The sequence below is a fragment of the Papaver somniferum genome, chromosome 11 (genome assembly GCF_003573695.1).
Source record: "Papaver somniferum cultivar HN1 chromosome 11, ASM357369v1, whole genome shotgun sequence".
Taxonomy (NCBI): domain Eukaryota; kingdom Viridiplantae; phylum Streptophyta; class Magnoliopsida; order Ranunculales; family Papaveraceae; genus Papaver; species Papaver somniferum.
Window position 1 is genome coordinate 111438407 of NC_039368.1, and position 14502 is coordinate 111452908.

The 14502-nt window shown below is 36.6% G+C and overlaps 1 protein-coding gene across 1 annotated transcript; it reads left to right on the forward strand.

The window, feature by feature from the left end:
- The first annotated feature begins 6885 nt into the window (after positions 1-6885).
- On the forward strand, positions 6886-9240 carry LOC113323616. The gene is made up of 5 exons (XM_026571937.1): positions 6886-7311; positions 7442-7695; positions 7776-7987; positions 8315-8573; positions 8662-9240. The coding sequence occupies exons 1-5, from the start codon at positions 7221-7223 to the stop codon at positions 8959-8961; spliced, it is 1116 nt and encodes a 371-aa protein (XP_026427722.1). The 5' UTR covers positions 6886-7220; the 3' UTR covers positions 8962-9240.
- The last annotated feature ends 5262 nt before the right edge of the window (positions 9241-14502 follow it).

Consider the following 14502-nt stretch of genomic DNA (forward strand, 5'->3'; position numbering starts at 1 on the left):
AGAGGTCTAATCATTTCTTTAGAAATTAACTTTTTCGGAGAATTGAGTTTACTTACCTCGGATGAATTAGACTTCTGAACAAGTTTGAGCTTGTTTGATAATGGATTTTCTCTCCTTTGAAGTTTATTGACATATCTTATTTTATGTTTGTATTTGTAACATTTAAAGAGTTCATGACCCTTAGAAGTACAATAAGAACATGTCAATGTGGAGGACGGTTCAGACACCATAGCTGAGCATGCTGCTAAACAAATTGAGGTACCTGAAATATGTGAAATAGAATTTCAGTAGACGGGAAAAAATCCATTTTATCCTCCATAGTGGTTGACGAAGTTTCTGCAAGAAGAATATCAAGATTGATGTACGTATTGATACAATTATCAAAATCATTATTTTCACCAAGGAGTGCAACACTTGACTTTTCATCATCGTTTGAATCATAGTGATCAAACATTTCATCAAGATGCAGCAAGACCTTTGTTCCCAGTGTATTTTCTACGATTTTAACACTCATTAACAAAATGACCAAAACCTTTACACTTGAAGCACTGTGGAATATACTCATCATCAGTATCAACAGTGTCCCTGTTTCTCGGAGGGGCACGGTCATGAGGTTTGACTGATGACTCGGGTTTATCTCTAATGAACCGTTTACTTCTCTTTAAAAGAAGATCTCTAAACTGTCTTGTGATCAGTGAAATTAAATTGTCAAGATCTTCATCTAATGAATCAGTATTAATAGGATCAACTACAGAGCTGCCAACATTTTAACTTTTGTCAAGTAATTTAGTGTTCTTTTGTGCTTTGAAAAAAAGATCCTTCCCAGATTTGGATGTATGCTCATGATGAAAGATCTTTAACTTCCCAACAAGAGTATTCTGAAAAGAGCATTAAGGTTATTTCCTTCAATGATGGCATGTTTCTTAGAATCGTATTTTGCTAGCAACGATCTGAATTTTTTTATCACAATATCCTTTTCAGGAATAATCTTACCCAATGCAAAAGATGCATTAACATATTCAGACACTTTGTTATTAAACTCATCAAATGAATCTTCATCACTCATACGAAGGTTTTCCCAATCAGAATTTAGATTTTGAAGCCTAACTTCTTTCTCAAAGGAATTTCCTTCGAATATAATTTCTAAGATATCACAAGCTTTCTTTAGACTTAGTGCACGTAGTCACATGGTGCCAACGATATAGGGTAATGGCATGGATGATAGCATTTAATCCGTCAGAATTTTGCTTTGTAGCGAGAATCTCGACAGGATCATATGCACTAATATCCTTTGGAACAATTACATCGTCTTCTGTAACAACCGAAGGATCATATCCGTTAACTACACGAACCCATGATTGAAAATCACGTGCTTGAAGAAAGGCACGCATAGCAATTTTCCACCATAAGTAATTCGAGCCATCGAAGACTGGTGGTACGTTTATGGAGATAGAATTTCTGTCCATAGAGTCAGATCGCTAAAAACACAGAGTTATAAGGTCTTAAAAGTGTTTGCCTACTCTGATACCAATTGCAAAAACGGGGGTCTAACAACCACGCCCAATATTTCGTTCCGGCAATCTGTATGGACTAACTCTAATATAATTCTTAGAGAATCAACTAGACAATCAGACTCAATCAAGGAAAATATATCCAAGACTTATATCTCAATTTCTCAAATCAATATGCAATCGAACAGATATAAATCAGTGGCCGGATCAATATGAGAAATAACTTGGATGGTACCAAAGACCAATATCCAAGCGTCAATGAATTTCAATCAACAACCAAAGCTTGGATTCACCAATTGATTGAACTGCGCACAACCTGTGATATTTTAATTATATAGAAAATATAATGTGGAAAAGAAATAACATAGACACAAGAAACTTTGTTAACGAGGAAATCGCAAATGCATAAAAACCCCGGGACCCACTCCAGGTTTGAACACCACACTGTATTAAGCCGCTACAGACTCTAGCCTACTACAAGTTAAATTCGGACTGGAATGTAGTTGAGCGCTAATAAATCTCACACTGATTAAGGTACAGTCGCGTTTCTTACGCCTCTGAATCCCAGCAGGACTCTACGCACTTGATTCCCTTAGCTGATCTCACCCACAACTAAGAGTTGCTACGACCCAAAGTCGAAGACTTGATAAACAAATCTGTCTCACACAGAAAAGTTTATTGAATAGATAAATTTGTCTCCCACGAAAATACCTACGAGTTTTTGTTTATTCTTTTGATAAATCAAGGTGAACAAGAACCAATTGATACACCAGACTTATTTTCTGTGTGAGACAGATTTGTTTATCAAGTCTTTTGGGGGGTTAAACAGATGGAAAATGATGATAAGTACTTGAGGTATTATCAGTTGAAACCAATCCATCCGAACTCTTCCTTCGATTTTCTTACCGACAAGTTTGATGGTAGCTTAGCTGTTGGAAAGGTATCTTTTTATCTCATGCAGGGAGAATCGTGTTAATCAAGACTGTTCTTGGTATTATTTCCCCTACTTCATGGCTACATCTGCCATTCTAAAGAAGACTTTGTAAATCCCTACGAGAAATATGAGAAATTTTTGATGGGGTCACAGCAGGAAGGAAAGGAAGATGCATTTCATAAAGTGGGAACAATAAAATTATCTGAAGATCAGGAGGATTAGGTATAAGATTTCCCAAGAAATTAAACAGATCTACAATAGCTAAACTGATTTGGAAGTTATTCGATGATTCCGATTGTTTATGGGTACAAATAATGGAAGAAAAATACTTAAAGGAAGTAGCTTCCAGGAAGTTAAAAGAACACCATTTACTCTTCCACTTGGAGTGCAATGATCAAGTGTAGAGAAGACATGAAGGATGGATGTTGTTGGGCAGTAGTTGATGGTGCTAGAAAATATATGGGATGATCCTTGGATTCCCAAGATGCTGAATAAAGCTCCTGAAAGAACATCTGAAGTTATGCCAAATGAGAACAGATGGGATAATGACAAGCTGCAGCAACTGTTCACCATTCTGAAATCATGAAGATAATGGAGATTCATTTACCTGAAATTACGGAAAACGGAACCACTGATAAGATGTTATGGATGCACCACCATAATAGGGGTTTTCTCTACAAAATCATTTCTCAAGACCATTATAGACAAGCAACCTACTTCGTCTCACAATGTTGAGTTTCCATGGAAGAAGTTCTGGATGGTAAAAAATCTTTAACCAAAAATCCATTAATTTTTCTGAAGAATCCTCAAAGATGGGTTGGCAGTGACAAGAACATTAGTAAACATATAATTGGAATAAATGTTGAATGTAGACTATATACCATTTAGTTTTGAACTGTCAGGCAACCAAGCCAAATCCTTTTTTCTTTTCTCTTGAGTCTCAGAAGTAAGGCTTCCTAAGGAATCACTATACAGGAGTTAATTGTTAATTGGCTCGAAGGGGGTGATCATGCTAAACTGAAAATGAGATCATGCTTTCTATGGGCTATTTGGAAGCCAAGAAACAAAATTGTATTCAACAGGCAAATTCAAAATTCAGAGCATCATTAAGGAAACCTTGTATTGGTTTAATATGTAGAGCAATACTTCTGAGTCAGGGGCCATGCCTACGGAAAGGGACTCATTGGATGCTCATAATGAGTATCGGGAACCCCTCCTGCTAATGTAGTCAAAATCAAATTTGACGGATCTACACGCATGGCCAAGTGGATTTGCGTGTAGTGTTGTCGCTAGAGACTGCAACGCTATGTTCCATGGATGTCAGAATCAGGTGTTACAATTTTCATCTGCAGTGGAAGCGGAAGCTCAAGGTGTGTGGACTTGGCCGAGAGGAAAGGTTTTAGAGATATCATTATGGAGGGAGATTCCTTGATCTCATAAATTCTCTCGGGCCTATCATTATCAATAGTAGGAATTACCAATAAGTACCATTATAGTGTTCTTAGTTAGTGGCAGGTCCACCCATTAAAGCCCAGTAATCAGAGGTCCATAATTAAAAGAAAACATGAAAAAGGACCAAAATTTTTAAGCCCAGCTCCTGCACACGTGCGAGATCAGGTATACGTAATATGAAAATACCACAAATAACCTTTCCTATTTAATATGTTAAAAGAAGGAGAAATATTATTCACATTTCATATTCATTTTCTTCTTCTCTTTCTTCTCACCATTGCTGTAGATGAAGATGAAGATTTGTCTTTATTCTTTCTCGTTTCTACCGAATCAGATGATGAAGATTTTTCTATTGTAATGTTTCTTTTAAGGTTTTGGTGATCTAATCATTGTTGTGCTTGATTATGTTTTCGATCTCCATGGTTGATTTGTCGATTATATATTAGATCTAGATGAATAATCACATTTTTTGTTCATTTCGTTGCTAGATTCGATTATGCCACTTCCATTTTAGATGTTTTAGACGTGTTTCAGTTCTTTTTTGTATATGAAGCAACAGTACGTATATCCCGTACTGATAGAAACTTAGTTTATTTTTGAGAAGAAGAAGAAAAAGATGCATCGTTATGATTTACGACGAGAAGATTGTTTGTGTTTCCAGGTATGTATATTAACAATGATTTTCGGTTTCCATTCTATTTTTTCATAGATTCGTTACTAGTTTTTCACATGCAGCTGAAGTTTAGATTATGAATCAGCAGTACATATATGATGTACTGAAAAATTATGCTTTAATTTTGTTATTTTTGTAGTTTTTGATATTTTTCTTCTTCGATCTAGAAGTATATATATGGAATATTGAAGAAAAAAAAGTGTTTCGATTCTGGTTTTTAGAGATTCATTACTTGGTTTTCACATGCAACTGATTTTAGTTTCATTTTGGTTGTTTTTGATATGCTTTTAAGTTGTTTTTGTGTATTAATCATAGGTACGTATATGATATACTGGTGGATTTTGATGGAACAAGTTCAAATCTAAATAAACAATCATGTTTTGTGTTTATTTCATTAGTAGATCTGATACTTTTATGGTTTGTTTTTCAGTTTTCTTCTGTGTATTACCTATCAGTACATATATGACGTACTGTTTTCTTTTTGTGGTTACTATGAATCTATAGGTTTTCTCTTATTTTTTGTGTTTGTTATAGTTTGTTTTTGTGTATAAATTGACAGTACATATCTGGTGTACTGATATAAAATTCTTTTGATTCTGTTTGTTCAGTGTTTTGCCACTTTTTTTGGTTTGATCTATTAGTACATATGGGTAATACTGAAATATGTGTATGAATTGACAGTACATATCTGGTGTAATGAGTTTGTTATGATTATTGAGCATTAAATTACTCAAATTGGTGATTAATTAAGAGTTGATTCTTCATTTTTTCAAAGCTTCAGAGTTGAGGTAATCTTGTAATTCAAATATTTTGGAAATTGATAACGACAGATGTGATGATGATGATGGTTTACAAGACTGTGCTCTCAAAATTAATGCACCAAATCTAGTGTCATTTAGGTGGCAAAGGAATATTTTCTTTCCACTTTTCAAACACTAGAGTCTGCAAGCGTTTGGCTTTGTGTACCAAGGGGGCGAAAGATAGGTGCAGCTGTAAGTAAGTTTTTTCAAGCGCTTGCACATGTAAAAAATTTAACAATATGTGCTGCAACCCTACAGGTACTCTTCTTTCTTTTGCTCTCTTTAAATTTTTATGTAATATATGCTCAAGCAGATTCCTAAAAACTAATATACTTGCTAATGTTGCTTTAGTTGTGATGAATAGACAATATCCATTTCGGACGAGTTCGTAAACATTGTACCTATATTTCATAATTTGGAGAAGTTGTTACTAGAACTGGAAGTAACTATTGATAAATCAGTATTTCCACTGCTCAAAGCAGCACCTAATTTGACTCATCTTGAATTTAATGAGGTAAGTACACAAAACTTGTGATGTTTATTACCCATCTTAGAAAAACAAGTTCTGGGTGTTGTTAAACATATTTATGCCATTAAAAAATTTACTCTTTTAATGTTTATCTGTTTCTTTTTTTTTTTTCTAATCCCAACCCAGAACATTCACGACAAAGTAAAAGATGAAGATTGGGATGGTCTTATGTTGACAACAAGATGTTTGTTTGAACACCTCCAGTCTGCTTGTTTCATGTTTTTTAATGGAAATGCGAGGGAGATGAGGTGGTTGAAACTAATTCTGAGGAATGCAAAAGTTTTGCAGCGGATATATACTCGGATTTGTAAGCAGTGCGGCATATATGTACTCAAATATGTTAGCAGATATGTGCTCGAATTTGTGAGTAGTGTGCCAGATATGTACTCAAATTTGTAAGCAGTGTAGACACACACGTTTGGTAGCAGAGGGTATTATAGTCATTTCTATATTTTAATTAATTTTGGACCTCTGGATAAAAAAAATTTGGTTGGACCTTACTATAAATAACTATATGGGCTTTGGACCAATCAACAAATTTTCCTTATCAATATCCGCGGAGAATCAAAAACTGCATCAACAGACTAAAGGATAGCACTCGTCGGTTCAGTTCTGTGTCGTTCAGACTTGTCAAAAAAGAGGCCAACTCCACGGCTTACCTGTTATCAGCTCATGCTATGTCTCACCACCCCTCCTCTTGTATAGCTCAATATTTTAACTGTCTGAGCTGTTTTTTTTACTTAGTTCTTGTTTTATTTTATCATGCCTTTGTTTTGTTTTGGCTTTCAAAAAAAAAAAAGAAAAAAAAGAAAGAAAGAGAACGTGGAGAACAGGGACAGCCTACAACCACAAGCCTGATTTATTTTTTTCCAACTCCTGGAACCATCCTAGGCTGAAAACGAACTAGAATAGACTAGGAAAAGTAGAACTAGCAGCACACTTAAATTATCATCTTTTTATTCTTTTCTTTTTCTGAAAACAATTTTATATTTTCCACTTTCCACTTTCCAGAGTCTTTTCTTCGTTGTTTTCCATTAGAAAACCACTTTTTCCTTCTTTCATTTTGAATGAGGGAAGTTGAGCGAGTGAGGACTGATGAGTGTATATTTACTTCTACTACTTCTTAACTTCCCATCGAATCTCACTGTATCTTATTATTGATATGATAATGATAGCAATTCCCATAAACTAATTGAGCGTCAAATCACATTCACAGGGTTCGTAGTATGAGTATCTGTAGCAATAGGTAGAATTCCATTCCCGTGGAGTTCATTACCTTTTTGCTGAATTCTTATATATAAAAAGAAATTTGGTTGCAGTAATGGTAGGAGTAAATAAGAAAATCTCTGCAGCATCAGCTAGAGCTCACACAAGAAAAAGGAACCAGAGCAATGGACTCAAGCTTTCATTCGGTATGTCTTTCATGCAATCTAGATCGAATCACCTTTTCAAGCATTCTTTTTTGAATTCTTGAAGGGGGTATGTATGCTCTATTCATTGGTTTCTCTTTTTTGAATTTTAGTATTGATCTGTGATTATCAGGTATGTGTAAGACAATATCACTAGTCGTGTTGATGGTGTTTGTTGCATTTGCTTATCAAGCAATTCAACCTCCACATCCAAAGATTTGTGGATCTTCAGATGGTCCGCCCATTACGGCACCAAGAATCAAACTCAATGATGGAAGGCATTTAGCCTACAAAGAACATGGAGTTCCAAAAAATGATGCCAAGTATAAGATTGTTTACATTCATGGATTTGATTCCTACAGACTTAATCCGATGCCCTTATCTCAGGTACTTTTCTGTTCTCATTTCGATATTCTTTTGAGCTTCAGCTCTTTGTTTGGTTCATTTAAGAGTGTAGGTAATTACAGGAATTGGCTGAAGACTTAAGGATATATATGGTGTCATTTGATAGACCTGGTTATGGAGAAAGTGATCCGAATCCAAAACGTACAGATAAGAGTACTGCTTTTGATGTGGAAGAGCTCGCTGACCAGTTGGGTCTAGGATCCAAATTCTATGTGATTGGATTTTCTATTGGAGGTCACGCGACTTGGGGCTGCCTCAAATACATCCCTCACCGGTATGGTTTCGCCAAGCTCAGCTACCTTTGTTGTTATCTTTTATAAGCTTGATTTACAGAACGCCTTGTTTGAACCGTAGGAAATATTAATATGCATTGAAGTACAGTAGTACAAACAAATAGAAGTAACAGATAGCACATTGTAGTAACTAATTGCGGAAAGTATAATAATCGAGTTCATGAAACAGACAAGCCTATTTTATGCAAATGGGTGTAAGTCGTATGGATAAAATTATAATTTCAGGTTGACTAATTGTTTACACCTTCACTATATGTGTATATCTGGCTTGAATGGTCTCCAATAAGAAAACCTTGGAATCCTTGCAGGTTAGCAGGAGCAGCGCTACTCACTCCAGTAGTTAACTTCTGGTGGCCTGGTTTTCCTGCCAAATTAGCTAAAGAAATCTTTGCATTGGCCTCTGTACGAGACCAATGGACTGCTCGAGTGACTTACTACACCCCGTTCCTCACCTACTGGTGGAACACACAGAAATGGTTTCCTTCTTCAAGTGTCGTATCCGGCGTCGTTGACATTTTCTCTAAACAGGATTTAGAGCTTATTCCCAGGCTTTTCAGCGGAGATAGGGTATGTACTGTCCTTGCAACCTCTCAAATTTTGTCAAATTCTTATACATAGAATATCTGATCTTACTATACATTTCTTATTTCGTCAGACGCAAATAAGGCAGCACGGTGAATACGTGTCAATTTTCAGTGACATGAATGTTGCTTTCGGAGGTTTTACGTTTGATCCTATGGATCTTGAGAATCCCTTCAATAACGATGAAGGTACAGTTCACCTATGGCAGGGAGATGAAGATAAACTTGTAAAAGTTCCTCTGCAGCGCTATATTGCAGAAAAGCTCCCTTGGATTCAGTACCACGAATTAGCAGGTGCAGGACACTTGTTTCCCTACGCTGATGGTATGAGTGATGCCATCGTAAAGTCACTCGTACTGGGAGATAAGAAATAGGGCTAGATGCAGCGATGCACTCTTCTACTTATTTTTACTTGGTGAAACTGTAGGGGACCTAGGGATCAATTTTCTGAACTACGCCCCCATTTCTATTCGCCTTATTAATGTTGATGTTAGTCATGTCATTTTCTATAAGGCTAAGCACTATTGTGTACAATTTTTCTTGGCTATAGTTTTATTATAGCCAAGCCAGGAGCAAGAGAAAATCCATCCACTTTGGTAGTTCATTTTCTCTTGGCTTAAGTGATGAAATAATATATCTCTTGGCTTAAGTGATGAAATACTATATTAAAGAATCTCTTGGCCTAAGGCTAAGTCCTGTGGGCTAGATATCTAGCTGCTAGATTGGCCATCTACGTCAGTTAGGGCAACCTCCTAAGTCATATGGGATGGCTAATCTAACAGATAGATTAGAAGACCACGTCAGCGGGACCACCATCTAGCGTTGAACAGTTCAGTGCTGAGCGCTGTTTGGTTCAGCGCTTTAAATCTCAGCCGTTAGATCAGAAAATTTTCTCTCAGCGCTGAATGGTTCAACGTTTTGGTTATTTTTTGAGCGCTGAACGGTTCAGCTTTTGAAACTAGCTGCTCGTTGAACTGCGAGCAAATGTTAGGAGAGAGTAGCAGGTACAAGTGTTAACTTTTTTCCCACACTTACTTTTTGATTTGCAACACTTTTTGGCCAATCTAGCGGCTCAATCTAGCCCATAGGACTTAGCCTAAGTGATGAAATACTATATTACAGAAACTAAGTTTTTGTCGTCTTTTAGACACAATATTTCGGGATCTTTTCCTCTTTTCTTTGGAACAAAGGAGCCATAATTATATCGAAAGATTTGTTACATCATGATTTATACGAAGGATTAACAAGTCTGGTGGATTAAACCATCATTCCCCACATAAACTATGTTTACGAGGAGCTTTTGCCAAAGCATCAACTACCTAAGTGTAGAGGAGAAAAACAAAAATGTGAAGAGATAATTAAAAATTGAAGAACTAATTGATGGAAACTGAAATTGAGTTTCCGTCATTCATTTCCTAGCTAGAATAAAGATGAGATATATTCTCATCACTAGCTAAGTCGAAGCTTTCGGCAGCCAAGAAATACTTGGGCCTCGGCTACAATGTAGCTAAAGTCAAGTGAAACACTTCACCATAGTGCTTGGTCTCAGAAGACATATCAATTAGAGCAATTATTACCTTGATTTTGTAAATTTTTTTAGATAAGTCATAAGATATTATTAATAACTTCGACAAATCCAAGAGATTAAAGAGCCCGATATTATTAGATAAACTGTGTGTTAGTCAAGTCAACCTTAGTTGACTTGACCAGTCCTTGTAATTGTGAGTGTGTCTGTAATAACACTACAACATGATTGGTCATAAATAGTCAATCATAACTCATGAAAGACTTTATCTTTTGTAATTCAACCTTTACCTGTTTCTCATGGTATCAGTGGGAACGATCATATTCACAAAATCCTAAAAAAAATTCTGCAAATAATCTTTCATATACAATCTTTTCAGCGGATCTCTGAATCAACAACATCTTTTCTCATACAATTTTTTACGATTCTACAACTTTACTCAACACAGTTTTTACCCAGTTTAGGTCAAGATCTTCAATCAAGAACAATATTCAAGATCTGTGTTCAGTTTCTTGGTTCGTCATCAACAAATTTTTGATTCTGGTTGTACATGTCCGTAGTTACTTATCAAAGAAGAAGAAAAATGACGAGTCCTTCCGCTGCTCAAGATGGTAACACCCTCAATTTTTTTTTACCATTCTCAAATATTTCAAATTTTGTTTCGTCCAAACTTGATTCAACGATTTTTTTACTCTGGCATGACCAGTTTGAGTCTATTTTAATTTCAACTGATTTATATGGATATTTTAATGGTGATGTAAGGGAACCTTCTAAATATAATGTTTTTAATGATAATTCGATTGTGAATCCCCAGTGGGTGTATTGGAAGAAGGTGGATTATTTTTTTATGAGCTGTTTAAAAGCTACTTTTACACCTTCTGTCTCTGGTGATGTACTGGGTTTATTGACTGCAAGAGAAATTTGGTCTTTTCTTGAAGTAAGATTTAGAAAATCAATTCATGGCTAGAAAGAGCATGTTAAGGAATCAGTTGTTTAGTGTGAAGAAGGTAATCTCAATGTTCTTGTGTATTTACAAAATTTGAAGATCATAGCTGACTCATTGGCAGCAATTGGAGAAAGGGTTTCTGAGCCTAATTTGGTTATGTATGTGCTCAATGGTTTAGGAAGAGAGTATGATAATTTTGTGATCTCAGCACAAAATAGGGAAGTACCCTTTACTTTTGCAGAGTTAAAGCCTAGGTTATTAAACCATGAGCAATGGCTTGTTTCTTAATATCAGGATTCCAGTTTGGTTTTTGATGCTCAAAATCCTTCAGCTCTTTATTCAATAAATGTGGGTTCAGTTAATATGAGTTCTGGTGCTGGTAATAGTAAGGCTAAGAATAAGAGTTCAGACAATGGATATAATAATAACACTAATGACAAGAGCAATTCAAATTATAGATCTAATGCTTCTTATGAAGGTAGTTCTAGTGCTGGTAATGTTAGAAGAGATTATTCTCAAGTAGAATGTAAATTTTCAAAAATAAGGGGCACTATGCTAGTAGGTGCCATTTCATATATTATCCACCAGCATATGGTTCAAGTTGAGGTACTGGGAATGTGACAACAAATATAGCTCAACAGTCAGCTTTTACTTCAATGGGTGAAGACATGGGTTATTTTGGTCCTTCTACTTCTACAGCTCCACTGTGGCTTGCTGTATCCGGTGCCACGGCCCATATGACTGGTGATGATGCTCTTCTACAAAATACTTCTAGATATAAAGGAAAGGAGCAAGAGCAAGTAGGCAATAGTAAGTCTCTTGTGATTACTTCTACTGAGAATTCTAATATTCAAACACCTAAAACTATATTTAGGTTGAACACTGTTTTACTAGTGCCAACTATGAAACATAATCTACTGTCCATTGCTAGGTTTACAAAGGATAATCATTGTTATTTCAAGTTAACTCCTATAATATATAAAATTAGAGATCTTTCTACACATGTTTTGCTTGCTCATGGTACTGTAGTTAATAATCTTTATCCAATTCAAAATTTTCTTATTTCTTCTATTCCGAATCTTGCTTTGTCTGATGCTATTTCTGCTCCTTCTCATATATGGCATAACAGATTGGGTCATCCATCTAATCATATTGTTCAAAAGTTGCATTCCTCAAAACATATTGTTTTAACAACTCCTCATTCTGTCTCTTTGTGTGCTCCATGTCAGCTTGCTAAAAGCAAAAGACTACCCTTTCAATTGTCTGATTCACATGTAAACAAACCATTGTTTTTAATTCCTTGTGATGTCTGGGGTCCTATAATTCATTCTTTGAATGATTATAAGTACTATATTGTTTTCAATGATGACTATAATAGGTTCAATTGGATTTATCCAATGGAACTGAAATTTGATGTATCTAAATTTTTTACTCATTTTAAAATTCATACTGAAAATCAGTTTTCTACCAAAATTGTTTCTTTTCAAGTAGATGGTGCTGCTGAGTTGGTGAAAGGTTCTTTTAAACTAATTCTTGAAAAGAGTGGTATTCTTGTTGGAAATTTCTTGTCCAAAAACACAAGAGAAAAATGGTCTAGCTGAGAGGAAGCATAGTTGACTTGACCAGTCTTTGTAATTGTGAGTGTGTGAGAAGTATTTGTGTGTGTAATAACACTACAACATGATTGGTCATAAATAGCCAATCATAACTCATGTAAGACTTTATCTTTTGTAATACAACCTTTACATGTTTCTCAGATATAAGCCTTTTCGATAACATCAGTGATCTCTTTGTAACAACGTCCCAATTTTAACTCTAGCTCTAAATGTTGTCGTACGAGTGGTGTTTGGTTCTTGTATACCAGTTCTACTCGAAGACGACCAGATACCGTCCTAGTTTCAACCATAAACGATGCCAATCAGGATCGGCGAATGTTGATTTTAAGTCTCTGTCGGCACCTTATGAGAAACCAAAAATTTTGTTTTTTTGGGAGTATGGTCGCAAGGCTGAAACTTAAAGGAATTGACGGAAGGGCACCACCAGGTGTGGATCCTGTGACTTAATTTTACTCAGCACGGGGAAACTTACCAGGTTCAAACATATTAAGGATTGACATGCTATATCACAGGCATTCGAGCAACAAAACTTCGTTCAAAATTGTGTTCCCGTGGCTGCAAAGCACCATGAGACTTGCCAATCTTCGAAGTATTACCATCAACTGTTGTTGTAGCCTTCTTCTTTTCCTTTTTTTTTTGAATTACCATTGTCATGTCTGCCCATTTCAAAACTCACTGCTTCTTCCTCCGAAATAGGGTCAAATACTTTACCTGTGTTGGGAATAATAACTAAATTTTCACGCACGGCGTGTTCGCTTGGAATGATTTGTCCCCGGTGCTCGTGCAAGATTGTCTTGCCTTCAATGGATTGGCTTGCTAGTTCTACTGGAGACGGTTGTTTCTTGATGGACAATACATGTTAGCGTATGAGTGGTATTTGGTTCTTGTGTGCTGGTTGGATATCCGCTCTGCGCGGCGAACGGCAAGCCCGATTACCTCTTCAGTCTCTGGTGGGCCCACGAAAGCGTATAAAATTGAAGTGAAATGAAACGGGCCTACAGTAATACCGCAAGTGCACGGTTGTCAGTTGTAGCTCGTGCAAGTACGGATCGATCCACAGAGATTGGGGGTGTTTTGTAGTGTTTAGCTATTTTGGGTTCTAGTTGGCTATTGGGCTTTAGGTATCAAAGGGTTGTGGTACCAATGGGTTATGAATACCCTTTGGAACTGTTGGGCTTGGAATACCCTTTGAGTAAATTGGGCTTAATGGGTTTGTTGTAATGATGAAGTGCTTTAGGCCTTGGGCCTTTGAATGATAATGAACTGTGAACTAGGCTTTGGCCTTAAACTTAGGCTTGGGTTCTTTTGATGTGAACTGGGCCTTAGGCCTTAACCTGGGCTTTTGGTATGATTTGGGCCTTAGCTGGAGCTAGGCTTTTTAGCTATGAACCTGGGCTTTTAGTCTTTGGTTCTAAGCTAGCTGTTTGGAGCAGCAGCAGACAAGGCTGGACTGGAGAGGAAGCAGCAGCAGCAGTGGTGGCTTCAGCAGCAGCAGAAGCAGTGCACAGCAACAGCAAAAGCAGTAGCAAGTAGTAGCAGCTGGGGGAGAACAAGGCAGCAGAAGCAAAGGCAGATGCTCAGCAGGGAAAGGGAGAGCAGGAGCTGTGCAGGCAGACAAGGTAAAGCAGGCTCTAGGCAGACATGAAGCAAAATCACACAGGGCCAAGGATGGCATTTACAATGACAATGAAGATGTTAGTGAAACAAACTAACAATGATCATGGGAAAGAAGCAAAAATCAGTGGCAATGAGGCACAAAGGCAGTTAGCCTAAGGCAAGGGAGCAGCAATGAAACAAATGGTAACAGTGGCAGTTAACAGGAAACAAA

Bases quoted from the DNA above. Each gene is read 5' to 3' on its own strand.
- LOC113323616 (XM_026571937.1), top strand. From the start codon at position 7,221: ATGGTAGGAGTAAATAAGAAAATCTCTGCAGCATCAGCTAGAGCTCAC. The intron at 7,988-8,314 runs GTATGGTTTCGC...GAATCCTTGCAG, and splicing joins CTCAAATACATCCCTCACCG to GTTAGCAGGAGCAGCGCTAC. The intron at 8,574-8,661 runs GTATGTACTGTC...TTATTTCGTCAG, and splicing joins GGCTTTTCAGCGGAGATAGG to ACGCAAATAAGGCAGCACGG.